Source organism: Sciurus vulgaris (genome assembly GCF_902686455.1).
Source record: "Sciurus vulgaris genome assembly, chromosome: 3".
Lineage (NCBI taxonomy): Eukaryota > Metazoa > Chordata > Mammalia > Rodentia > Sciuridae > Sciurus > Sciurus vulgaris.
In genome coordinates, this window is record NC_136463.1 from 54,618,198 (window position 1) to 54,645,049 (window position 26,852).

A 26,852-nucleotide genomic window follows, 5' to 3' on the forward strand; every position below is an offset into this window, starting at 1 on the left:
ATTGTGCCTGACTTTGGGGAGGGGAGCAAAGTGATTCCTGGGGACCTAAGGAGGAATGAACCTAAGGAGTCCATTCAGAGACTGCCTGTTTTGCTTAACACCTAGAATTGGGTGGGGACAAGGCAGCTCAACTCCAATCCTGGCGGATTAGGGAGATTAAAGTGAGAGAAGAGAGAGATGTCTCAGAGACCAAGAGGTGAAAAATAGGGGTCTGTGTGGAGGGGAGCATAGTGGGCGGGGGCTGGGACTCAAGGCTCTTTCTCCCCAAATCTTTCCATAGAAAAGCCTGGGGAAACTAAGGTGACCAGTGTTAGTCTCAATCCTCCCTCATTTGCTTTTCACCAGCTCCCAGGTCAGCCCTCTGGCTCCTCGCCCCTCCACTATTGCGGTGGGCACCCCCACTCCTCACGGTGCTGCACAGTGACCTATTCCAGGCCTTGCTGGGTGAGTAGCCTCAATTTTCTGGGGGAACACAGTAGAAAAGGCTGGCCTGGGCCTGTGAGGGCAAGTACTGAACTTCCGGGCTGGTTGGGAGCCTGGAGAGCATTTGGTCCAAGCTGGAACCCCATGCTGGGTCATCCCCAAGTAGTCCTCCATCAGGATCAACCAGTCTTGGCTGAAGGAGCTCCTGTCTTGCCAGACAGCAGTGATGGTGGCAGGGCTGTCTGGAGAGGCCTGGAATGGGGGAGGGTAACTCAGTTCTGCTCCTGTGACAGACATCCTGGACTATTATGAGGCTTCCATCTCAGAGACTCAGGTAAGGAGGTGGGGGTGGGTGCCTGCCTCCTGAGGGAGTGGGCAGGGTTGGAGGAGGGAGCAAAGTCTTGCCAGTGTTAAACAGACTTGGGGGGCCTGTTGACAGCATCCTGAGTCAGTGGCCCAGGGTTTGGGGGCTCTGAGAATGCACTTTCTGCAATTGATCCTGTAGCTCTTCTCCTTCCCTCTTCCCTCTTTTCTTTGCCTGCCCCAATTTCAGGCACTAGAGTCCAGGACATAATTACTTTTCAGGCTTCCTCCTGTGAATCCTGAGGGAGCACTAAGCCCCCAGGGATTCCCTCCTGCCTGCCCCTCCCTCACACCCTACCCCCTACCATGGCTTTCCTCCAGTATTTAAACAACCACGGGTGCTCCCAGCCTAACTGTGGGATCTTCCTTCACTAACAAATGAAATCCATCCTCATGGTCCTTGCTCTCATCTTTGGAGGCTGGCCAGGTCTCCATGTTTGCCTTAGGGCCTCTCTGCTTCTGCTTCTATCTCCTTTCCCATTATCCGGGTTCCTGCCGGCACCGAAGGAGTTAACTCTGCCAAGGCACCCCCCCCATTCTGGCTCCTAGCTCCCTCCCTCCCTCCCCCTGCTTCCTCTCTCCTCCTCTCTCCCCTTCCCTCCTCGGCTCCACGGCTCCCTCGGCCGCTGCCATCTCCAACCCCCCCACCCCACTCCCCCGCCACGGCCCCTAGCCCCTGGCCGTTTGGCAAACCCCCCCCCTACCCCGGGGCTCCCCGAAATCCAGTTCCCCTCCCCCACCCCAGCTCATGCCCCAGCCCCCGAACCTCGGGGCTATCAGCCCCCGGTGCCCCCGCCCCTCCTGAGAATCGGGGTGTGCTCCCCAAGCCCCCTCCCCTCCACTGGGGAGCCCCTTTTAGGGCCCCCTTCCTCTCCCTCCCACGCTCCCCTACCCTTCCCTTCTCCAACCCCCTCCTTCCCCTCTCACCCCTCCCCCCATCCTGGCTCCCCCTGCAAAAGTGGGGTGCGGAGGGGGGAGGGGTGAGAACCCACCGAGGGGAGGAACGAAACTCCAATGAAGTCAGAGCCCCTTACCCGCCGCCGCGGCCAGGCCCCCCAACATGGACTGTCTCTGTATAGTGACAACCAAGGTAAGCATGATGGGGGGGCTACAAACTGGAGGGAGCATGTGAATTTGTGGGGAGGGGTTAGACAGGCCTTATCTGGCACTGAGGCCCTAGAGTGAGAGCATCAGAAGATGTATTTGGGGGTCATAATTCAGTTTGGGGGTTCACATACTAGAAAAGCTCGATTTGGCCACAGGTGCCCCCTGGAGTGATCCCTTTATACCTGTAGAAAAATGAAAATTTGGGGGTATTCCATGGTTTCAGGGTCTGATGGGTTTTGGGGTTCACTAGCGATGTTTGAGGGCAACTTATTTAAGGAGAAGCCTGGCTCACATGGGAGTCCTGCTTTTGTATGTGGCAAGGTGGGCTATATGTGTGGGGGGCTTATTTTCCCTCCTGGAGGAAAAGCTGGCTTCCAGGTGTCTTGTCCAGTATTGGGGGGCTGTTGGCATAAGGCTAAAGGTTATTGGTTGAGAGTGCCTGGCTGGACTGGGGGTGTCAGCTCGCAAGGAAGGGGTGGGCCTTCAGGCTATAGAACAAGCATCTCATGGCATATACATTTGGGGGTGCTCTCTTGATTTGAGGGAACTATTAATTTGGGGTTCAATCATATGGAATGGAGATAGTTGGGAGTTGTCAGAAGGCTGGGGCCTGATACAGAATTACCTGAGGGAATGAGCCAGGTGAGGTTAGGACTCGGGTTCTCCCATGGGAGCTAGAAGGTTGCAGCAGTTGAGGTTGCCAGCTCCTGTGAAGAGGAGGAGAGGTTTGGGGAGAGGGGATTTGGGAAGCAGGACTTGAAGGATGGTACAAAATTTGAGGGTTTCCCAGGCTGGTGCCCAAATATCCCCATCTCCTCCCACACTGCATTTAGTCCTGCTCAAGAAAGAGAAGAGCAGATGGAGGGGGACTGTTACTCCTGATGTTTGGGATCAAGGTAGGGGAGAGCACCTGGATGTAAGAGTTCCTGAGGACTTATGACTGAGGCTACTGGTGTGAAGAGGCTAGTAGGATGAAAAGGCGTAGGAAGAGGGCAAGGCTAGCAGTAGTGGGGTTCCCTACAAGGGTGTCTCCGTGGTTAGAGACTGGAAAGGGCAGGTGATCTTGGATGGGTAGCACAAGCAAGCTCTTGGTGGGATGCAGAATACCTAGGTCCTTGCTTCCAGACTCTGGGACTGGAAAGCTGGATGCCTGGTGTATGGAGGGAGGCTTGGGCGGGTGGCAGGCAGCTGGGGGTTGGGGGGTGGGACAGGAAGTGGGGGCCGGGAGAGGCGGGGTCCGTGTGAGTCACAGGCTGGGGAGGGGGTTATATTTAGTGGGAACTGCAGCTTCTCATGGGAGGGAGCTGAGGACACACATGTTCCTTGCCACAAACTCACACATGTGTGTACACATGCATTGTGCACGTGTGAGCATGACTGGAAGAGATTGAGGGCTAAGGACCTTTACATCCAGATCCCTACTCTTTACCAGGGCTACTTGCTTGTCTCCCATTCTGTAGGCTTTCGGTTTTCTTCCTGGTTGATTTTTGTACCTCAGTTTCTCTCTTCTGGTTTCTTTCAATGTCTGTGATTGGATGCTCCTTCAGTCTCCTGCACTTACGCTGGCTCCCTGGCCTTGGCTCCCTAGCTGTGGTCCCTTGTGTACAGGTGTATACTGAAAGCTCGTTGGAATGTGTGGGTTCTGCTCCCACACGTGAACACATTAATGTGAGCAAGGATAAGGGGTTTGCCTGCCCTGGTGGCTGTTCTGGGTGGGTGGATGGGTCTTATTCATTCTCCCCTCCAGACTTCTACCTCTTTTGATGGAGCGCAGGGTTGAGCATCCTTGAAGGAAGGAGGTTTGCAGGAAGGATCATGCATTTGGGATTTTACTGAGGCATGGAGACTTAGGCTTGGCACATTCCTTGGCCGCAAAACTTGAGTCTCGGGATGGCGAAGACTCCAACTCCCATAAGACCCTGAGGCACAGAATCCCTCAGTGTTGGAGTGTTGCTGCCCTTCGGACTGTTGGGAGTTGTGGTTCATCTCTATTCAGGGCAACGAAGGGTAACCGAGGAGCAACCAGCAGGGGGCACATGGCTCCTCCCCCCCCCCCCCCCCCCGAAAATGCTGGCTAGGGAGTGATCAAGCTTTATGGTCGTTGAGTTCCCCACCTCAGTCTGACGACCTTTCATTTTTCAATGCCTATATTTATAGACTCCCGCAGTAATTTAAGGAGCATTGTTTATCGTCACTATGTGCTAGGCCCTGTGCTTTGTGCAAATTGTTTTACAGCTATCACTTAGTCTTACTCGTTGCTATTATCTCCGCCAGTATCTCTGTCTCTGAGCGTCTCTTTCTCCCACTCCGCCCCCGTCCCTCCCCCTTCTCCCCGCGCTGCTGCCGCCGTTGCCATGGTAACCGGCGACGACTGAAGTTGCGTGGCGGACTTGAGGGCCGGGCGAGGGTGGCGGAGGGCGGAGCAGAATAAGTGAGGGGTGGGAGTTAAGTGGAGAAAAGAAGGGTTTTTGGCCAGGACCCCGGAAGCGAAGCGGTTAAACCCTCCGGGTGGTCCTTATTGGGCAAAGCTAAGATATGGGGGGCGGGGCAGTGTGGCCAACCGCCTCATTCATTGGCCGACAGGGGCGTGGCGGAAGGGTAGTGTGGGCGAGGACGGGGGAGCGAATGGGCGGGAAGTGGACGGAGGCGTGGTCTCTAGGAGGCAGGTGGGTGGGGTCTGGCTTACTCTCGGAGGAGGCGGGCAACAACCCTCGGAAAGGGGAGGGGCTGTATTACCTGACCGAAATGAGGGCGGGGCTGACCGAAAGGAGAGGCGTGGCGTGGTCCCTAGCGCCGAAAGCAGACCGGGTTTGAGGGGCAGTTGTCCTTAAACTGCAGTTCGCGGGGGTCTTTGGTAAAGAGAATCCAGGATTAGGAGATCTGACGTCTCAATTTTCCTAAGATGGAGTCCTGTTCAGATTTCATCAGAGCACCCCTCCTACCTCAGCTCTATGTTCCAGGGAGACGGTTGCTAGGCGACACCAAAGTCCTTGATTGCTGTGTTGCCAGGCAACGGGGAAACGGAAAATGGAGGGAAAAAGGAAATGGGGGATGGGAAAGGGTCTTAATGGGCTATAGCGCCCACTGGTGGAGAAGTAGGGCCTGTGCATTTTTTGTCCTGGAAAGGAATTTTGAGTCAAGCATTCTATTCAGATAGGAAACTAGGACATTGGGGGTCATTTTGGGGGCGCATCTAGTAGATGCCTATCAACGCATGGGCGAGATTCTAGGGAAATCGTCATTTCTGCCATGGGTGGGCATTTTATAGAAGGCAGACAGCCAATTGGAAGAGACCCTTTCCTGGGTTTTAAGAGCTGGAAAAGTGGGCGTTCAATGGGAGAATATTTAAAAAATAGCCTTTCAGTTTCAGTTGTTTGGGAGAAAATGGAAGCCTCTGAAGAGACCTGAGTCAGTTCGTTTGAGATGTTCTGGAAGATGTGTGGGTCACAGCAAATTGCAGTCCAAATCTTACTTTGGTGAATATTATTTGAATTTTGAGTGTAGGGAAGATATATTTGGGAGTGATCTTCCAACAAAATGAATTCAGAATCATGGAGGGAATGTTGAGATGTAAGGAAGCAACCAGAAAAAAGTAAATTATGAATTTGAGGGGTAAAGCAAAGGATAGAGAAATACCTCCTTAACATAAGGGTTTGGAAATAAATTGAGGAGATTGCAGTTGAATTGGGAGGGTCTGCTTTAAGGTAGACTAAATATTCCCTGGAATTGGGTTCTTGTGTGGGACTGGTATATTAGAAAGTTCTGAGTATCATTAGATTCAGCAGTTTGGACAGGTGACCCCCCTCAACGTTGGTAGACTTTGGATATTTATATTAGAACAAGGTAAGAGTTGCACTAATTTCAACTTCTCTAATAGTGGATCGAAGGCAGATATAATTTAGAAAGGGAGAATATATTAAGTTGAAGGCACTCTTGAAGAAGTATTGTCTGGTTGTCAGGTGGGGCTGGACTTACAGGGAGACAGACCTATGCTGATTAGAGTAGATGTCTTGGAGTCTGGGGGTCTGCTGGTCACAACAACAATCTTAAGGTGGGGGCTGCTGGGAGAGGCATTTTTGATCCCTTAGGAGTTCGTATAAGTGAAGGAGAAATGCTGGCTCTTTCTCTGTACCTTAGGATACAGAGATGTTCACTGAGGTTTTAGAATGTTTAGGGGCCTGGTGATTTGGGGACAGGGCAATAGGTGAGGTAAGGGGTTCTTGAGAACAAGACAGATAAATTGGAGTCCATTTGTAGAAAGGTCAGAATAGGAGTATACTATGTAAGGTGAGGTCCTAGAGAAACAGCTGGAACCAGGGAAGTTGGTGGCTAAGAGGGTCTCCCCTCACCCCTCTCTCCCAACGTGACGCTCTCCCGTACTGCGCAGGCGCCGTTCCCCCCCCCCCCCCCCCCACCGGCCGCAGCCTCCCGTCGCCGCGGCCGCAGCAGCCCCCGCCCCTCTGCCCCTCCCCCTTCCCCCAACCCGGGACCCTTGCTATCCCACCCGCCCCCTTCCCTCAGTTCCCCTCCCCTCCTCCATGTCGGCTCGGAACAGATTCGCCTCCATGTGTCTCTGCGTGGTACGTGCCGCGGTACGGGATCCGGCCCTGCTCCCCTCTTCCTGGACCCCCCAAATCTCAGGGTGCGAGCTTCAAGTACTGTCGCTTTTGCCTCTGCTTGGCTCGGGGTCTCTGCGTTGCAACTTCTTGGGGACAATCGCAGTGGGTCGCCCCTCTTATCATCCACTAACTCACACCCTTGTTTTGGGGTGCAAGCCTCTGTTCCAGGTCATTCGTGAAACTGGGGCTTTGGTGGGGGGCGGGCAAGAGGGAAGAACAACAGCAAGCCCGTATATGTCCCTCCAGGCCTTTTACTTGTGTCAAACCCTAATGTGTTCGGGGTGCAGACTCGTTCCAGTAGTATCTGAGCTGTCACAGCTCAAGGCCCTAAATATCCAGTGGGTTAAAGGAGCGGGGTCCTCCTTTCTGTCCTGCTTTAGTCACCCTGTAATCCAGGACTGAGAAGTACTGACAGCTCCACCCTTCAGTTTTCAGTTTCAGAATTGCTGGTCCTTACCCCAGTCCTTCCAGACCTTTCTCCTTTCTTTTCCCCCTCACTATGTGTACATTGAAAATTTTCTAGGGGATGAACATAGGGCCTAACCTCCAACCACATTTTGGGACCTTTGGTTCTTCATTCTGTGTTCCTCATTTTCCTCATATTACTAAGAATCCCAAAAAGCCTTTTCCTTAGTTTTAGACACTCCCCACTCCCATGGGGATTGGGCAGGGAGAGAGATGCCTAAGGTCTCACTGTGATAAAAGTTTACCTTCATTTTCTCTCTAGAATAAACCATGAAATGTGTCTCTTCATGCTTCCATTTTCTTTGGTGCAACCTGACATTTCTTCATCAGATATGTGAATTCTTTGTGAAGTGGGGTGAAGATGGAAGGACATTGGACTCAAACCCTCCCCCAGACTCCAAAACTTGGAACTGCAAGTTTTAGCCTAATTTATCTTGCAGGGAATTGGGGACCTTGCAAAGTGAGAAGAGAGGCCTGTTTCTTTCCCTTCCTCTTAGACCCCACAATTCCAGGGCATTGTCCCTTGGCTTGTGCACTGTCCAGGCTGAAGACCACCTTCTCAGGATTGGAGTGAACAACCTCTTTCAGTTCATAGCACTGTTACCCAAGACAGCTCAGCCTTTGAGGAGGGCTGTTTTGCTTACTACTCCTACTTTCCTCTCTGCTTTTTGTGCCCATGGTATTAACCTCTGGACTTCAGGATTCTCTCTTCACATCCATGGCCCAGACTTGGCGATCCCCTATTTCTCTTCTTTAAAGCTCTTTAACCATATCCAGATACTTCTTAATTCTAGTTGTCTCTGTGTCCTGGGTTGAGAATCTGTGTTGACAGGACCGGTTTCCTCCTCTAATTCTCTTCACTTCACCCTTATCCTACAGCAGTGTTGAATTACATCCTTGGTGTGGTTCATCATTCTGATGTTTAGAATCATACTCCAATACCAGGCATTGTCCTTGATAAGCTTCCTCCTATTTGGTCTTGCAGTTGTTGCCCCTCAAATGTTGGGGTACTCTCAGCTTCTCAGAAACTTTTGAGAGGAAATTCTGCCTCTTTTCCCCATGTGCACTGATGGCTGTATTCTGTCTTTTCCAGTCCCCAAGGAGCCCTGCATCTGGTACCCTCGACCTCCTCCCCTGAACCTAGAGTCTGGACCCATCTACTGTGGGGGTCAACTCCTGAGGGAAGTGGTACAGGAGGTCAGAGGCAGCTGTGAAAGGAACCAGGCAGAGAGGCACAGTTGTCCTTCACTGCTGCCTTCATCTGCCCTTTACCTCTGTCTCTGGCCCCCAGTTAATCTTATTTACTGGTGTTCCTATGAAGCTAGCACTGGAGGCCCTTGAGATAGCACTGATTAATTGGCAGGGAGTCTAGGGACATGTTGGGTCTTTTACCCCAAAAGGCCAGAGGGAGACCTGACTTCACTGTGAGGTTCAGCATGCTACTCTCTTCCCTGGTGGTCTCAGGGGGCCTGGCATTCATTTGTGTCACTCCTGAGCCCTACTGCTTTTTTTCCTCCCCTTCCTCCCCCATCACATCCCTTTCTAGTACATCCGGATTAGCTGGACGGGCTGTGGACTACTGTAAGGTTGCAGCTAGCTCTGGGGTCCTTTTGCCGACTATTTGGGAACAAGCGAGGCCAGTGAAGGAAGAGTGGGACAGGCTTAGCCTTGTCCTTCCTGGAGGGCTGATGCCAAATGCCTTCTAGTTGAAGAGCCTGACTTTGGTCCCTGCTTCAGGCATGCAAGGTGCTGGAAAACCAATTGCTCATAGGGTAGAGGTTGCAATGGGGAGACTGAGGTGATGAAGGTGGAGTGCAGAGCAGGAGCAGCAAGTGAAGTATGGGAGGGGGAGTCTAGAACATGGGAGTGGGATTTAGATGATGAGGGAAGCAAAGAAGTTGGGGGATGGGATGTGGAGAAATAGAAGTACTAGGGTCAGGGGCAAGAGTTCTTGAAGGAGGGAGGGAGGAAGGCCTGGAAAAGGGGTGAAGACACGGATGCCCAAGGAAGGGGATGCTGGGTAGAAGGCCAAGGCCCTGGGATATGAGGAGCAGCAGTTGGGGGATGGTGCTGGGACTTAGGGAGAGAAGAGAGGTGCTGAGGCCCTGGAGGGAGAGGGGGCTGTCGGGAGGGTGGAGAGAGGGGAACCAATGGGCTGGAGGAGAGGGAGGGGGAGGAGCTGGTCAGGCCCCAGGGCCTTCCGCACTGCACTGGCTGGAGGAAGAGGAGGCGGCTGGGGCAGGCGGTCTGGAGCCTGAGGCACTGGGCCGGCCCAGTGACGCCTCGGTCCCCTTCCCCAGAAATACCGCTACCAAGATGAAGACACGCCCCCTCTGGAGCACAGCCCGGCCCACCTCCCCAACCAGGTAAACGCCCCCGAGCTGGTGCACGTGGCGGAGAGGAACTTGTCCCACCTCGAGGCCGTCCACGGGGTCGTGGGCCATGCCCACCTCTCCCCTCTCAAGGTAGGAGACCCTGGCGGCCCCCTCCCCAGTGCGGCCCTCGGAGCCTCGGAGCTGCAGCAACCCCCATGGGCCGGTAGGGCAAGAGCTATGGTGGAAACGTTGGGACTGGGGTGGGGGCATCTGGGGCTCCTGGGACCTGGGTAGGTGGCGTTTGGGGGCGCTGGAAACACTTTGGTCCCACCAGGAGATACAGGTCAGGGAAGTGGGAGTGGGTACGGAGCCTGTGTGTGTGTGTGTGTGTCTGTCTGTCTGTCTGAGCGCTGTGTGCGCCTATGGAGACATCTGCATCCCCCAGAGGCCCCCAACGCCAGGGCCCTCTTCATTCCTTCACACCCCCAACCTCCGGTTGCTTCTGTTTTCTGTGTCCAGAGCTCTGTTCCAAGCGCCTGATGCCCTCATTTGCTCCTGTCCCTTCCCGCCTCCTCCCCCACCTCCGCCTCTGGGCCTGCTCTCCCTGTCCCTGAGTCTCCAGCCTTTTCCATCTGTCTGGCCTGCGACTTCATGTAGTGGGGCATTTTTTGCCTCTTCCTCTGCCCCAGCCTTTGCTCCCCTCCTGTGCTCCCTCCCCATCCACGGCTTTTTCCTCCCTGCTGGCTGCTGGCTGGTTCTTGATGCTGTCTCTCTCTTCCTCCCACGCATCTCCTTCCCCACCTCGCTGATCCCCTGCTCAGTCCTCGGAGGCCTGATCAGTCTTCTCCTTGGTCAGCCAGCTTCCCCTTTCCCAGTTTCATCCTTCCTGGTTCCTCTCTTCTTTCCTCTTCTTGGGCTCACCTCTACCCATATTTTCCTTCTTTCCCCTGCTTTCCCCATTATTATTCATCACCACCTGTTTCCCCTTCCCCTCCTTCTCTGCTCAGTGTGCTTTCTCTTCTCTAGTCCTGAGAGGCCTTATTTCTGAGACCTTCTATTTTCCAGTGTACTTTCCATCTTCTTCCCCCTCAGTGTCCTCTTCTGGGGACACAGGATGAGGAGGAATGGAGAGCACAAGGCAGGCTGTGAGATTGAGAACAACGAGGGGGTCAGTGGTGTGGGAAGCCCCAGAAAGGGGCAGGTTGCTGATGTTACACCAAGAAATGGGGAGGAGGTTTCTGAACTGAGGATATGAGGCAGGGATAGTCCCCCATTGGGACTGGAAGTGGCAGGAAGGAGTTGGATGGGGGTGGGAAGGGGACAGACAGGGATGACACTGTGAGATCAGGGCAGTGGATTGAGCTGGTCCAGAGGAAGGAAAGCAAGGCCCTGGAAATGGGGATGGTGCTTAGCATTTGAATGCAACTTTGTGGCTTCAAGGAATAAAGGAAAATTCCAGATGCCTTTTGCAAGATGGGGCCACTAAGTTGTCAACAGGAATGAGGAAGACAGAGAAGGGAAGTTTGAGGGGTGGTAGGTAGTGAGGTGCCAGGGAGTGTTGGAACCACAACTCAGGAAGCAAACAGGAGTGGAGGGAGAGTGCTGGAGGCCACTAGTTATGCTGCAGGACTTCTCAGCATAAGGCCTCAGTTGTAGGACAGGAGAAGTCTCAATTTTCAGATGGGTAGTGGGTTGAGAAGTGAAGGAGTGATTTGGGGATAGAATCTTGAGGGTTTGAAGATGGGCTAACATTTGATTCCCTCTCTAGGGAATCAAATTGGGATGGAGGGTAAGGACAGGAGATTGATAAAGGATGGGACAGGGGTCTGAAATAGGGACCTGGAAGTGGATAGAGAATGAAGGCTGGGGTTAGAAGATGGAAACTGAAGGGAGGGTACAGGAATCTGGATGGAGGGTGTTGGATGGCAGTAGAGATAAGGATGAATGAATCTTGGATGCATGGGGCATCAGGGAGGGTTTAGAATAGGGATGGGGATGAACATGTGGATGAGATTTTGGCAGTCTGTGGCTGTTGGTTGGACAAAAGCGTTTGATGTGGTTGGGAGGGTGGCGTCAGTAGATTTATGGATGTGAAATCTGTTATAGAACCTGAAAATGACCGGCAGTTTCTAGAATTGAGAAATAGGAGTAGGAGAGAGGAGGGCCCCTTTGGAGGGGAAAAGTGGGAAGGAGCCTGGGGAATCCTTTTACTTGGTTGGCCCCAGGTATCTATTTAAGGAGGAAATAGGTTGGGGACCCTGGAAGAAGGCTCTTCGCTGCCTCCCCCTATTGCCATAGAGACATGGCTTTGGTTGCCCTGGCAATTGGGGAAGCCCCTAGGACTTAGACTGGCCTGAAGCTGGCCCCGCCCAGGAGTCCAGAGACCCGGCCGCGTCTAGGCGACTGACGTCAAGGGCCTGGGAACGCCTCACGTTAACCCTTTCCTTAATAAAGGCGGGGGAGGGAGTAGATGTGCAGGCTAGGACCCGGATGTCTTTCACCACTCCCCGTTTCTGACGTCCTTTGCATTGCGTAGGGTAAGGGGCGCCGGGGAGACCGGAAGGCAGGTTACTCAGGATGTGCTGTGCCCACAAACCTCTTAGACCTGGCTGCCTCTCGGTCTGGTTACTAGGGGGCGGGGCCCAGAGCAGGAGAGGCGGGGCTAGCGGAGTCCTGCTGTGCTCAGGCTTCTGGACGACCCCCAGGCCACGCCCATCTCCCCCGCGTGTTGTCCTGACGACAGGGCCTCCTGGAGGTGGGTCTCCCCAGGTCTTGACTGGGCTTAGATACCGTTGCTAGGCAACAAGGTTCCTGGAGGAAGGCGTGGATTGGATGGCGGGTGGGTGAGGGGGAGGGAGGGGCCTGCAGCTGGGGAAATCCTGGATTCCCAGAGCGCAGGGTTTAGGGCAAGTGTACGTGAAGGTGAGGGACAAATCTGGAAGAGCGTTATAAAAATATCTGGGTAAATGTGGGGGGATAGTGACAGGGAGGGGGCAGGAAGGGGGTGATCAGGACCTGATGGACAGAAACCCTGGTGTGTATGTGTGTAGCACATAAGGCATGTAACACCCTGTGGTGTTATATCCGGTGAGAAGCTCCCTCCCCCCAACCCCCCCCTCACTCTTTACCATCTGCTGCTCCCCTTTCCGTCTGGCTGTCTCTCCCTTCCCATTCCTCAGACACCTCCTTCCATTTGCAGGGGACCTGAGCTGAGCAGAGTTGAATCCATGCACATGTGTATCTGTGTGTGTGTGTGTGAGTATATGAAATGTGAGCTAAGCCTGGGTCCTTGAGGAGCCCCTAAGGGTGGCAGAGTGGGGCTTGGCAAAGTGGCTGAAAGGGGAGCTAGGCTGATGGAACCTATGATTGGTTATAGGCTCCTTCTTGAGTTAAGGTTGAGTCAGTTTTTCATTTTCTTTCTCCCCTCACAGGCCAATTCTCCCCCTGTGATTGTCAACACAGACACCCTAGAAGCCCCAGGATATGTGAGTTGTTTAGATTTTGGGGCTGGGACCATTGCAGAAGGAGGGAGGGAAGGATGGAGGACCTAAGTCCCTGTGTGGGGAGGGAGGTCCAGGTTCTCAGGTTGGAATGTCCATCTCATTGTTTTTGTGTTTCTGTCCCGTGTTGGAGTTGCAGGTGAACGGAACCGAGGGGGAGATGGAATACGAGGAGATCACATTGGAAAGGGTGAGCCAGCTCCTCCTTCCAAGGTCCCCTTGTCTCTCTGCCTATGCCTCTCTCCGTTCCCATGTTTTCTAGGTGGCCAGCCCCTTACCCATGTTCCTTAGTGCTCTGGCTGCAAGTCTCCACCCATTCCTTGCCTCACTCACCTTGCCATAATTGGACAGCGAGGGAAGCTGACCTATTGCCCTCCTTTTTCTCAGGGTAACTCAGGTCTGGGCTTCAGCATTGCAGGTGGCACTGACAACCCACACATCGGTGACGATCCATCCATTTTCATCACCAAGATTATTCCTGGAGGGGCTGCAGCCCAGGATGGTCGTCTCAGGTGGGGAGGGGAGACAGGGGTTAGGAAGCTAGTGTGCTTGAAAATGAGGGCCAGGGCACCAGGAAGCTCCTGGCTCAGGCCCACCTTGCTGCTCCCAGGGTCAACGATAGCATCCTGTTTGTAAATGAAGTGGATGTGCGGGAGGTGACCCACTCAGCAGCAGTGGAAGCCCTCAAAGAGGCAGGCTCAATTGTGCGCCTCTATGTCATGCGCCGGAAGCCCCCAGCTGAGAAGGTCATGGAGATCAAGCTTATCAAGGGGCCTAAAGGTAGTAACCCATTTGGTCTCACTCCTGTCCTAAATTTCCTTATCTGCCTCCCACCAAAAAAAAAAAATAAAAATAAATAAAGCCCTGCTTCCCTGGCAGCTGAGCACCCACCTCTTCTATTCCTTGCGTCCAGGTCTTGGTTTCAGCATTGCAGGGGGTGTAGGGAACCAGCACATCCCTGGAGATAACAGCATCTATGTAACCAAGATCATCGAAGGGGGTGCTGCCCACAAGGACGGGAGATTGCAGATTGGAGACAAGATCTTGGCGGTGAGGACCTGTACTTTTCTAGCCTGTAGACCCTGGACAGCCCCAGGATCCTTATTACCTCACCCTACTATATCTGCTTTGTCGCCATTTCTCGATCTGTCTGAGCTTTGCTTCCCTTGACCCCAGGTCAACAGTGTGGGGCTGGAAGATGTCATGCATGAGGATGCCGTGGCAGCCCTGAAGAACACGTATGATGTTGTCTACCTAAAGGTGGCCAAGCCCAGCAATGCCTACCTGAGTGACAGCTATGCTCCCCCAGACATCACAACCTGTGAGAGCCCTCCAAATCCAAAAGCTCCTTATGACCCATCCTAGTTAGCTCCATGACATATAACCTTGTGATATTCCATGAAATGGACATAACCTCTGATTCTTGATGTGATTGAAGAATGATAGAAAATGAGTCACCTTAGAAGCACTAGAAAAGATGAACAATCTCTCCCTCCAGAGTATAAGGCCCACTTGTTTTTATGGCTAATTTGATCAAATTCTCAAGAAATAGACGATTGTAGCTGGGTGTGGTGGTGCATGCCTGTAATCCCAGCAGCTTGGGAGGCTGAGACAGGAGGATTGCAAGTTTGAGGTTAGCCTCAGCAACTTAGCAAGGCCTTAAGCAAGCGAGACCCTGTCTCAAAATAAAAAAAACAAAAAAGGCTGAGGCCATAGCTCAGTGCTAACTTTTCCTGGGTTAAATTTCCAGTAACAACAACAACAACAACAACAACAACAAAAGAAAAATAGATGATTCCTATGCTCTTTCAGAGTAGGAAAAGATGAAAGACTTCATATCTCATTTTATACGGCCAGTTTAAATGGTCACAAAGATAACCTAAAAGAAGGAAAGTAAAGACCAATTTTACTTCTGAATAATGTAAAAATTTATAGTATCATAGTAGGAACCCCAATATGGCAGCATATTAAGAGAACAATATTTTTTAAAAAGTCAGATTGTTTCAGAAAACTAAAGATGGTTTATTATTAGGAAATTTCCTAATATGATTCAATATATAAAAAAAATTAAATGAGAAGCGAGCTTGGTGGTGTACACCTGTAATCCCAGCAACTTGGGAGATTGTCAGGAGGATTGCAAGTTGAGGCTAGCCTGGGCAATTTAGCAAGACCCTCAGCAACTTAATGAGACCTATGTCAAAATAAAAATAAATAAGTAAAATAAATAAACAAACAGGACTGGGGGAGGTAGTTCAGTGGTAAAGTGCCCCTGGGTTCTATCCCCTGTCCAAAAAAAAAAGAGTGAAAAAAATTATAGAATCATCTTAAATAGATATGGAAAGTCAGTTGATGAAATTTATTTTGGGTGAGAACTTTCAGTAAAGTAGGAGCAGAGGAGTTTTCCTTAATGTAATGAGGAGTAGTTAGCAGCCAGCAATGAACATTTTGCAGTGTCTCCATTAACTTAGGAAGGAGGCAATGATGCCTCTTAATACTGTTACTGTGTTTCATTACTTTAGACAAAGTTTCTCTCTCTCTCTCTCTCTCTCTCTCTCTCTCTCTCTCTCTCCCTTTTTGCAGTACCAGAAGTTGAACCCAGGGGTGCTCTACCACTGAGCTATATCCCTAGTCCTTTTTATTTTTTGAGAAAGTCTCTTGCTAAATTGCCCAGACTGACCCTGAACTTGTGACCCTGTGATCCTCCTGCTTCAGTCCCCTGAGTTGCTGGGATTACACTGCATCCAGCTTAGACTGGGGTTTTTTAATGTCAGTACTGTTGACATCTTTGGGTCCAATGATTCTTTGTTGTTCTTGGAATTTCCAGGATTCACCCCCACCCCACCCCCAGTGCTAGGGATTGAACCCAGGTCCTTGCACATGCTAGGCAAATGCTCTACTAAGCTTTTCCCCTAGCCTCTGTAGAATGTTTTTTGTTGGGAACTTTTTCCCTAGTACATCTTCTCATTGCTATGATTTCTTGTTATTTATCTTCACATTCTTAACTTCCCGTTTTATTTCTGAGTTTTTCAGTTTATTTGTTTATGTTTTCGTCTAAATGGTTCACAAATAAGAATAATTGTTTCTCTCTCTCTCTCTTTTTTTTTTTTTTTCCTTTTTTGGTACCGGGGTTTGAACTCAGGGGCACTCAACCACTGAGCTATATCCATAGTCCTGTTTTGTATTTTATTTAGAGATAGGGTCTCACTGAGTTGCTTAGCACCTTGCTTTTGCTGAGGCTGGCTTTGAAATTCTGCTTCAGCCTCCCGAGCTCCTGGGATTACAGGCATGCACACTGTGCCTGGTTGTTTCTTTCTTTTCAAATGTCTCATCTGTTTATTATTGTCTTGCTCAAAAGCAATGATTCTCAACTAGGGTAATTTTGCTGGGGTAATTTTGTCATAACAGGTTTGACTGTTATTACCACAAGGTAGAAGGTGGGAGGAGGGATACTGTTGTCATCTGATAGAAATATAAATGACAAGAAATGTAAGAGTTATATGAAGAAAATTATGAAATTTTACTGAAGGATACAAAACAAAGTTTCTGGATGGAAAATCTTAATAAGTGGAAGTTCTCAACCCTCTCCAAATTAATCTGTACATTTCCTGCAGTCCCAATCAGGATTTAATATTGTTTTCCCCCTGGGAATGTAGCGGATTGATCCTAAAGTTCAACTGGAAAAACATGTAGAATAGCTAAGACATTTTAGAGAAGAATAATTAGGTGTGGCTGCCCCTACCAAATATGAAATCATACTTTAAACCACGTGGTACTATTTTTCTGAATACCATAATCTACGTAAAGGAACCTGGGCTTCTTGGGAAAATGATTCCAAATCTTGGGGAAGAAATATATGACATAAAGTTCAACATCTTTCATACTAGAAAGGAAGGAAGGTAACCAAGACTACTAGGGTCAAAAGACACAGCCATATTGAAGAGACTCCTGGCCATTCAGTCAAAACTCATTCAATGTGTTTAAGTCTATGAGGTCATAGTTATATTTAAAAATAATTGGGGCTTGGTGTGGTGGCACACACCTGTAATCCCAGCGACTTGGGATACTGGGGCAGGAGAATCACAAGTTTGAGTCAGCCTGGGCAACTTAGTTAGAGGCTTCCTCAAAATAAAAAAGGACTGGGAACATAGCTTATGACAGAGCACCCCATGGGTTCAATCCCCAGTACTGCAGAAGAAAAAGAATTAGCTGGGTGTGGTGGTGCAGGCCTATAATACCAGTGGTTTGGGAGGCTGAGGCAGGAGGATCATGAGTTCAAAGCCAGCCTTAGCAATTTAGTCCTGAATGATTCAATGAGACCCAATCTTGAAATAAAGTATAAAAAGGGCTGGGGATGTGGTTCAGTGGTTAAGTTCCCCTGGGTTCAATCCCAATTCCACCCCGCCCCCAAAAAAAAAAAAAAAGAATAATTGGGAATCCAGTTTTGGTGGTAAGTGCCCATAGTCCAGCAACATGGGAGGTGAAGGCAGGTGGATCGCTCAAGTCTAGCCCAAACAATATACCAAGACCCTGTCTCAAAAACAAAAACAAGAAGCAAATTATGATCAAATTAATAGTAGGCTGGGGGTATAGTTCAGTGGTAGAGCACTTGCCTAGCATATACAAGGCTCTGGGTTCAATCCCTAAGATTGCAAAAAAAAAAAAAAAAAAAATTTGGGTTCCTTTGGAAGATGCTAGAAAACCCATTCACTGTGAACACTGGTAAAGAGTTGAGCATCCATCCTCCCTTTCCTGTACAAACTATACCTTAGAGTAACCAAAAGGTTGACATGGGATAATTCTTTATAGAAAATTCTGTTAATGTTGTCCCATCTGAAAAAGATAAACACACATACACACACACACCCCCAAAAAGAAATAGAATGTCCTTATTTGGTGGTCTCAGATGAAGATCCAAAATCATCAGTGACTGTGAAAGCTTGGGTGAGAGGTTGATGGGTAGACAAGGCTGAAGACATCTGAAAAATAAGCAGACATCATTGCAACCTTTGTGACAGACACAGTAGGAAGTGCACAGTGTTGCCTATGAAGTCTACTTACTCACATATTGAATTTGAATCTGTTGGAGCCTCTAGAATAAGGGCTCCAGGAGATATAAGAGCAGAGGCATAGGTTAAATAAGACCACAGGAATTATGCAGAAATTTCCCTGTTAGAATTTCCCTCATAAGACCTGGGAAAATTTTTTAGATAAATGACCTAGTTTTTTAACAGACAAATGGCCAAGAGGAGGGGACAAAAAAAAAAAAAAAAAAAAAAGGAATCTTGTGGATTAAGAGATTTGAGAGAAACATCAGCCAAAAGAAAGAAAACCCAAAAAGCATGGTATTAATATTGCTATTTGACATCACCATCCCTGGCATATCAAGGACAACACATAACTTTCAAGTCCTTTATCCCCTAAGAGAACCAACCTCTGATGCTATAAATTCCCAACCCCTGACATTGCTGGATCTGATGTTCCCTTTACTACATCACCCAATATCTCTGACAGAATAGCTTTCTTTTTGTCTGAGTCTGGCTTTCTTGGTTCCTGTTGGAGAGAGTGGACTGGTGGGTGCTGATGGGTGCCCTCCTTGTATTTCATCTCATCCTTCTGTGCCTTCCCTCAGCTTATTCCCAGCACCTGGACAATGAGATCAGTCATAGTAGCTACTTGGGCACCGACTACCCCACAGCCATGACCCCCACTTCCCCTCGGCGCTACTCCCCAGTGGCCAAGGACCTGCTTGGGGAGGAAGACATTCCTCGAGAACCGAGGCGAATCGTGATCCACCGGGGCTCCACGGGTCTGGGCTTCAACATTGTGGGTGGTGAAGATGGCGAAGGCATCTTCATCTCCTTCATCCTGGCCGGGGGCCCTGCGGACCTCAGCGGGGAGCTGCGGAAGGGGGACCAGATTCTGTCGGTGAGGGAAGGCCTGCCCTTGCTAACCTGCCTGCTCTGTCCCCCGAGCAGGGCTCAGAGCTCTTGGGAAGGGTCTGGGTGGGTTGAAGCCTGGTTCTCCTGCTGAACTACTCCCTGCTCCACTTAGACCAGAAAAGTGTGGAGCTACTCAGCCTCTTTTCCTCTCTAGGTTAATGGTGTTGATCTCCGAAACGCCAGCCATGAGCAAGCTGCCATTGCCCTCAAGAATGCGGGTCAGACGGTCACGATCATTGCTCAATATAAACCAGAAGGTACCAGGCCTAAGGCACCAGTCTTGTGAGCTCAGAATTTGTTTTCTCAACTGATGCCTTCAGCAGGGGTGAGGGTGGGGTGGGGCAGAGAGGTTTTGGCAATAGAATAGAGCACAGTTCAGGAATCTTCTTGTTTCCTCAGAGTACAGCCGATTCGAGGCCAAGATCCATGACCTTCGGGAACAGCTCATGAACAGCAGCCTGGGCTCAGGGACTGCCTCCCTACGGAGCAACCCCAAAAGGGGTTTCTATATCAGGTCAGAGTCTTACTGGGCTGGGCTCTCTGGGCTTCTGTGAATTCCTCTTTCCTCTGTGCCCATTACCTATTCCTTAGCCAGCTCTTGCCCTAAACCCTGCCTGATGCCCTCCCCTGCTCCCACACCCAGGCTTATTGCTCAGCCACTGTTCACAGGTTTAGTGGCACAGATTAATCTTCTGAAATACACCATCTGATTTGGAAAATAACTTCTGTCCCCAAATATTCCACTTGCCTTCTAGCCCCAGGGCACCATGGCCCCTCACCAAGGAGTCCTAGACTGCCTCACAGTTGGTCATTTAAAAGGTCAACATAGGACTTTAAGGATTTCTTTATATATATATTTATGTAGGTATTAGAGATTGAAGCCAATGGAGCTTTGCCACTGACCTACATCCCCAGGCCTTTTTATTTTATATTTTGAGACAGGGCCTTGCTAAGTGGCTGAGACTGACCTAAAACTTGTGATCCTGCTGCCATAGCCTCCCAAGTTTCTGGGAGTACAGGCATATACCAGCTTTTTAAGATGGGGGTCTTGCTATATTTCCCAGGCTGGTCTTGAACTCCTGAGCCTGAGTGATCCTCCTGCCTTAGTCTCCTGAGTAGCTGGGACTTTCTGCACACGTCATTGCACTCAGCTTTAGGATATTTTCAGTATTGATTTAGTCTTGACATCCCTGTGGGAAGTCTCAGGGAGATGGACCACAATTCTCTCATGCCTGTCTCCTGTCTCTTCAGCAGCATTTACTCCTTTCTTAGGATTCCTCTCCCTATTGACTCCTCTTTTGTGCTTATCCCCAGTGTGGACATGGTGGCTTAGTTTTCTGTTGCACTTCTCCTTGTCTCTCTCTCTCTTTCTGGCCCTGCCATTCACCCAGCCTCATCTGCCACTCCACTCTGCAGTTGTCTCTTAGAGCCATCAGCCCTGACTTGACCTCTCAGAAGTGCAGACTTGCCTTTCTGGCCATCTGCTTGCTTTTCCTTCTTCCCTCCCCTTCTCCCTTCCTTCTTTCCTTCCTCCCTAGGGATTGAAGCCAGGGACACTTTACTACTGAGCTATATCACCATTTCTTTTTATATTTTTGTTGAGACAGGTCTTGCTAAGTTGCTTAGGGCTTCACTAAATTGTTGAGGTGCCCTTCAACTTGGCGTTCGTCCTGCCTCAGCTTCCTAGTTACTGGGATTGGCCATCTACTTTCTAGCCATCTCTGCTAAGATGTCCTTCAGGCATGTCATACTCAACACATCCCACACTGATCTCACAGTCTCTCCTGGGTTCTTGTGTTCTCTCTTTCACCATCTACCTAGACCCTTGGCTCATACTTGAGGTTCCACTTGGCTTTCCCTCTGCTGTCAGGGTCTAGTAGGTCCCCAGGGTCATTAATTTCTGACTCCCAGATGATGCCAATAATTTCAGTCTCTCCCATCTTTCCAGTCCCATTGCTTTACTCTGCATCTTTAATTTCTTGGAGAGTCGATTGTTTTCTTGTCCTAACCCTAGTGTTTATGACTCCCTCACAGGGGATTGATGCTGATAAGGGATAAGAGTAACTAATGTTTGCTGGTGAGGGACTTTTTTCCCCCTTCGTCTTCTTTTTTCCCTTATGAATTTGAGCAGATTCAAGGGAATTGTGTGGCATGCATACATATTAAAAACTGCTATCTGGAGTTCTTGCTCTCATTCTGGAAATATCATACATGTCATGACAACTATGTGTTACAGCAGAGCTTTTTATCCTTGCCCAGTTTTTGTGATCCTGTGGGCATGCCACTAGCAAGCAGCCCAAGCTTTGCTGCAAATTCCTAGCCCAGAACCTCTAGGCTGGTTCTTGGAGTGTCTGGTACATATTTCCTGGAGTCCTAGCCATGTTCTGACCCATAACCACTTGCCCTCTAGGGCCCTGTTTGATTACGACAAGACAAAGGACTGTGGCTTCCTGAGCCAGGCCCTGAGCTTCCGCTTTGGGGATGTGCTGCATGTAATTGATGCTAGCGATGAAGAGTGGTGGCAGGCACGGCGGGTCCACTCTGACAGTGAGACGGATGATATTGGCTTCATCCCCAGCAAACGACGGTGAGGCTCCTGGGACTTGCAGACTTCCTGCCCCAGGCACTGAAGGTCCCAAGGTTCTCCAGGGTGGGCAGCAAAGGGGGGGTTCTCTGGGGTCTGTCTGGTGGGCCCTCCTGGTGACTGTTGTTTCCATGAGCCTTTGGGGCAGACAGCTCCTCACTGAGGATCAAAGGGTCCAGAGGGTGGGGGCTGTTAGGCCCCTCACCAGGCACTTTCCCACCCTGGATCCCTCATTATCCCACAGGGTTGAGCGACGGGAGTGGTCAAGGTTAAAGGCCAAGGTAGGTGGAGGAGGGGTAAGTTTGGTGGAAGAGTGGGGTTCTTACAAAGCTGAACCCTTAACCAACCCATGGCTTCTTTTTTCTTCCTAGGACTGGGGCTCCAGCTCTGGATCACAGGGTAGGTAGGGCCAGCTAGGAAGCCCTGGGGTGAGAGGAACACCAAGGAAGGCAAGGGGATCCAGGTTCACTGCCTTGGATCCCCTTGAAGACTCTTTGTCTCCCACTAGGTCGAGAAGACTCGGTTCTGAGCTACGAGACAGTGACACAGATGGAAGGTGAGCCCTGACTCCTGCCTCAGCCCCAGCCCTCCTGCTCCCTTGGTCTGTTCGCTGCCTGAGCCTGGCTCCTCTCCTCAGTTCACTATGCTCGCCCCATCATCATCCTTGGGCCCACGAAGGACCGCGCCAATGACGATCTTCTCTCCGAGTTCCCCGACAAGTTTGGATCCTGTGTTCCCCGTGAGTGCTGGGGCCTTGGAGGGAGGTGGAGGTGAAGGTGAAGGTGGGGGTGGAAGAGTGGGAGGCTTCAGGAGCCCCACTTGTGAAGGCTATAGGCAAAACTGCCTGGAGGCATTGGAGTGCAGAGGGTCACAGGGTTCCTCAGAGGAAGGGGTCTTCTCAGCCCCCCTTACGTTACATAGTAACCAAGCCCAGGCCAGAAATTGGGAGACCCTGGTGGTGCTGGGAGGTGGTTCTGTCTTCCCAGTGGCCTCCTACCAAGGATGAACTGGGCACTTTGGCGTTTGGTTGGTGTAGGTAGGTTTTAAGCTAGAGGGATGGTGGTTAGATCTTTGGGGGGTTGGGGTGACTTCCTGGCAGATACCACACGGCCCAAGCGGGAGTATGAGATAGATGGCCGGGATTACCACTTTGTATCGTCCCGGGAAAAAATGGAGAAGGACATTCAGGCGCACAAGTTCATTGAGGCTGGCCAGTACAACAGCCATCTCTACGGGACCAGTGTCCAGTCTGTGCGAGAGGTGGCAGAGCAGGTAGGACCCAGTGGGCACCTGGTCCTCTTCCTTCTGCCCTCTCCCCACCCCATTGCCTCCTCCAGCTCTCTCTAACTCTCTTTCTCTCTGTCTCTTTCCCTGCTGGGTCTCCACTCCGCTCCTCCACCTCCTTCTCCTCTTGGGCAACTCTGTCTGGCTGCCTGCTCTTTTGTGCACTGCTGCCCTCACTTCCTGACCCCACACTCCCCACTGCCATCTGTCCCTTTCCTCTGCTCCCCTCCTCCTTGCCCCACTTCTCTCTCTCTTTCTGTGACCATATATTGACCTCCTCCAACTTGGTCCCTGCCTGCTTCCTAATTTCCTTCTGGCCCTCTCCCCTCTCCTCCCTTTTCCTGGGGTCCCTGTGCCCCTCTCCCATTCCTCTCCTTACTCTTTTTACTGATGCTTGCCACCCTGCCTGCACTCCCTCCCTGGCTTTTTTCTCCATCTGCCTTCTCTCCCTCCCATCTGTCTCTCCTTGTCCCTTCCATCTGTCTGTCCTCTGTCTGTCCTCCTCTCCCTCCTCCCTCTATCCTACTTCCTTTCTCCTTTTCCCTTGCTTTCTTTCCCTACCTGTCCTGTCTTACCTTCCACATCCACCCCTCTCCACTGCCCCTCTTGACCCTGCTCTGCCTCCATCTTCTGGGTCCCCTTCTGTTTTTTATCACATCCTCCATTCTTTTCCTTCCCTGCCCTTCTGTGCTTGGCTGTTCGTCTTCCCTTTCCTTTTTCTCTCTGTCTTTCACTCTGTCTATTCATATCCCCTTCCCACCCTGACTCTCTGTCCATGTGTCTTTTGACATCCATGTCATTTCCCCCTTGGCCATCCTCTTGTCCCCACTTTTCCATGTTCTGTGTCCCTTCTTGGCACCTGGTCTGTCCTTTCCCACCACCTGCTGGTCCCCCTCCACCTACCCTGCCTGCCCCCAGGGGAAGCACTGCATCCTCGATGTCTCAGCCAATGCTGTGCGGCGGCTGCAGGCGGCCCACCTGCACCCTATCGCCATCTTCATCCGCCCCCGCTCCCTGGAGAATGTGCTGTGAGTATGGTCCTGGGGGCCTCCCCTCTGCTCCCTCTCAAGGCCTCTGTGTTGAACTCTCCCCTCAGAACCCTGGACAGCACCTCCAGCAGCCCTCAGTGGGGATCTGCAAGGAGAGCTGAAACCCAGAGATTGCCAGGAGTCCCAGGCGTTTCCTCTTTTCTCCTGCATTCAGCTAGGCAGGCTACAGCTCCCAGCAGCTCTTGGGACACATGTCTGCTGGGGCAAGCCAGGGCCTCAGGGGCAGTTGGGAGTTAGAGCCTAACTTCCTTCTATGGGGCTGAAGACTGGAAGGATAAACTCCTGGGAACACCCATACCTGGCTGGGGCGGGTTGTGGGTGGGGGCTCATCTGTGGCCCCAAAGGATATCAGGAATTGTACTTTTTGCCTCTTGCTCCTAATAAGAAAGACCAGTTGCAACCTAACATCCCTGGATGGAGGAGGTAAGAGTCTAGGTCTCTCTTTCTTCACAGAGAGATTAATAAGCGTATCACAGAGGAGCAAGCCCGCAAAGCCTTTGACAGAGCCACCAAGCTGGAGCAGGAGTTCACAGAGTGTTTCTCAGGTGAGGCTATAGTGGCAGCACACACCGCACTTTGGCTCAGATTTGACAAAGTTGACCCCACTACAGGGATGGCTCAGGAAGAGGTGCCCTGTGGGTGGGTGCAGCCCTGTGGCTCATGGCTGGGGGAATTAGGAAAAGGTGCCCCTTTCTCTGGGCTGTGCCTTGCCTTGGTCAGGCATCCTCTGGCCCTTGGCCTCACTCCCTGCTCCACCCACTCCCAGCCATCGTGGAGGGTGACAGCTTTGAGGAGATCTACCACAAGGTGAAGCGTGTCATCGAGGACCTCTCAGGCCCCTACATCTGGGTCCCAGCCCGAGAGAGACTCTGATTCCTGCCCTGGCTTGGCCTGGACTCGCCCTGCCTCCATCACCCGGGCCCTTGGTCTGGACTGAATTGCCCACGTCCTTCGCACCCCAGCCTCCCTCTGACCCCTTCTTATTTATTTCCTTTCTAACTGGATCCAGCTCATTGGAGGGGGGACACTCCTCTGCATGTATCCCTGCACCTCAGAACTGGGCTCCAGAACCCTAGGAACCTGGGGTCTGGGCAGGGAGCCGGGCTCCTGGTTCCGAGCCCTTGCTCCTCAGGATCCCTACCCTTGCCCGCCCCCAATGCACACACAGACCCACTGGGGGCTGCCTGCCCTCCCCCGCCTTCTCCCACACACATTCCAGAAGTCAGGGCCCTCTACAGGAGCACCCGCTGTAGGGATGCAGGGCCACAGGCCTCCGTGCTCTCCTGAGGCAGGGTCTGGGGTCACCCTTGCCCCATCATAACTCCCCATGTCCCTTGATTTCTCATTTTCTTTTCTTTTTTTTTTTTTTTTCTTCACAAAGGTGGTTTTTTGGGGGGAGAAGTAGCGGGACTCCACTGTGGGTCCCCTGCCTTCCACATGCCCCCTACCTTTTTTCTTTGCTGGTTGCATGAGTAGAAGGTCTAACTGTGGCTTTTTTATTTTTTCCCTGGGATTTTTCTTCCTTGTTTCTTTTGTTATTATTTTTCTTTCTTTTTTCTTTTTTCTTTTGTTTTGGGGGAAAGGGGAGGGATGGGTCTAGGGAGTGGGGAATATGGGGGGGAGGGCGGGGGGCAGGGGTTAGGGGTTGGGTGTCTGGGAGCCAGGGGAAGACTGAAAATGCTGCCGCCTTCTGCAATTTATTTATTTTTTCTTTTGAGAGAGTGAAAGGAAGAGACAGATACTTGAAACTCAGTGTGTGGCCTGGTTATTTGGGTCCTGGGTGTGGAGGGAGACAGGGTGGGAGCCCAGGGATGGGGTCTGGTAAATTCAGATCCTTCTTCATCTCAACCCAGAGAGAATAGGGTGACCTGAAAAAGGGCTTTGGAGGGAAGCAGCAAATCAAGGAAACAGAGTTGTTGAAGACTGGACCTGGAGAGGGCTGGAGCTGTGTCTAGAATCCCTGACAATCAGGAAGAGGTGACTTGCCTGCAGATTTAGTCTGGCCTGAGCTCTCTGAGTTCTTTTGGCAGCACATTGGTCCCTAAAGGAAAATACAGAAGCTTCTTGATTTATGATGGGTTCACATTCCAATAAATCCATCATAATTTGAAAATATCCTAAGTAAAAAATGCATTCAGTACACCTGACTTACTGAACATCATAGCTTAACCTAGCTTACCTTAAATGTTCTCAGAACACTTATGTTAACCCATAGTTGGGCAAAATCATCTAACACAAAGCCTATAGTATAATAAAGATTAAATATCTCGTGTCTGATAGGCAGTTGCAGCATATTGTACAGCTTATTGCTAGTCTGTGCAAAGGTTAAAATTTGAAGTACAGTTTCTACCAAATGTGTATTGCTTTTGTACCACTGTCAAGTTGTAAAATCATGGGCTGAACCATCATATGTAAGTTGGGGTCTGTGTAGAGGAAACTGTTCATGAAGTTGTAGACAGCTGGGCTCTGAAGATAACATTCCTGCTGATAAGGAATGCTGTATGAATATTTATTCATTTGATTTCTTTATGCTTCATTTCTATAGGAAAGATTTGAAGCAGCTTTGCAAATAGTGAGGGTAGGAAAATAGAAACTTGAACCTGAAGATATAAATAGGAGAAATGGATGAGCTATGAGGGTAAATATTATCTCAGCTTCCTGGTAGCCAGGACAAAAAGGGAAATGGCTCATTGCCTAGTTCCTTATAATAAAAGGTAAAAAATTTTAGTTTTTATTTTAGGGAGTCAGATTTTTCTGGCCCTAAGTCCTAAACAAAGCTCAGATTGCTGCTATATAGAAAAGTGGTTCTCAACCTTCCTTATGCCACTGTTCATGTGCTTGGCAAGCTCTCACCTGAGGTATGACATAGGTAAGCTGGCACCAGTTATGATTCTGCTCCCTTGTCCTCTGATTCTCAGGGGCCCCAGTGGGCAAGGCTACAGTGGAGGGCCCTAAGCATTGTGGTGTTTAAATCCTGAATAGTTGCAAAAGAGGTTTTTGTAGCCACCCCTGAGGAAAGCTGAGAGATGGATGCATAAGATTGACCCAGGGGCAGTGACCCTGGGGAGGTCCTGGCTGCCCCAACCTAAACAAGTCCAAGGATCAAGGTGTCTCTCACACCAGTGGTCCTCTTAGTGAATTGCCCTGAAAAAAATTTCTGTCCCACAGGACCCAACCTTTTGAATCATGGTGGGGGGATCCAGG

The 26,852-nt window shown here is 50.7% G+C and overlaps 1 protein-coding gene across 12 annotated transcripts; it reads left to right on the plus strand.

Annotated features, from left to right (window-relative positions):
• Positions 1-162: 162 nt before the first annotated feature.
• DLG4 (discs large MAGUK scaffold protein 4) lies at positions 163-24,878 on the plus strand. 12 transcript variants are annotated; one of them, XM_079133595.1, is made up of 22 exons: positions 163-196; positions 346-444; positions 717-757; positions 9,278-9,442; positions 12,724-12,777; positions 12,923-12,982; positions 13,180-13,304; positions 13,403-13,572; positions 13,706-13,842; positions 13,969-14,113; positions 18,422-18,717; positions 18,886-18,988; positions 19,131-19,245; positions 21,142-21,318; positions 21,560-21,596; positions 21,687-21,714; positions 21,824-21,871; positions 21,953-22,054; positions 22,415-22,587; positions 23,518-23,627; positions 24,102-24,193; positions 24,415-24,878. In XM_079133595.1, exons 1-22 carry the CDS (start codon positions 178-180, stop codon positions 24,519-24,521), a joined length of 2,403 nt encoding a protein of 800 aa, XP_078989721.1. In that variant the 5' UTR covers positions 163-177; the 3' UTR covers positions 24,522-24,878. The 12 variants fall into 12 exon arrangements, 11 of the variants coding, with proteins under 11 accessions (XP_078989721.1, XP_078989724.1, XP_078989725.1 ...); XM_079133598.1 differs by having other exon boundaries at positions 12,932-12,982; XM_079133599.1 differs by having other exon boundaries at positions 9,278-9,343.
• Positions 24,879-26,852: the final 1,974 nt, after the last annotated feature.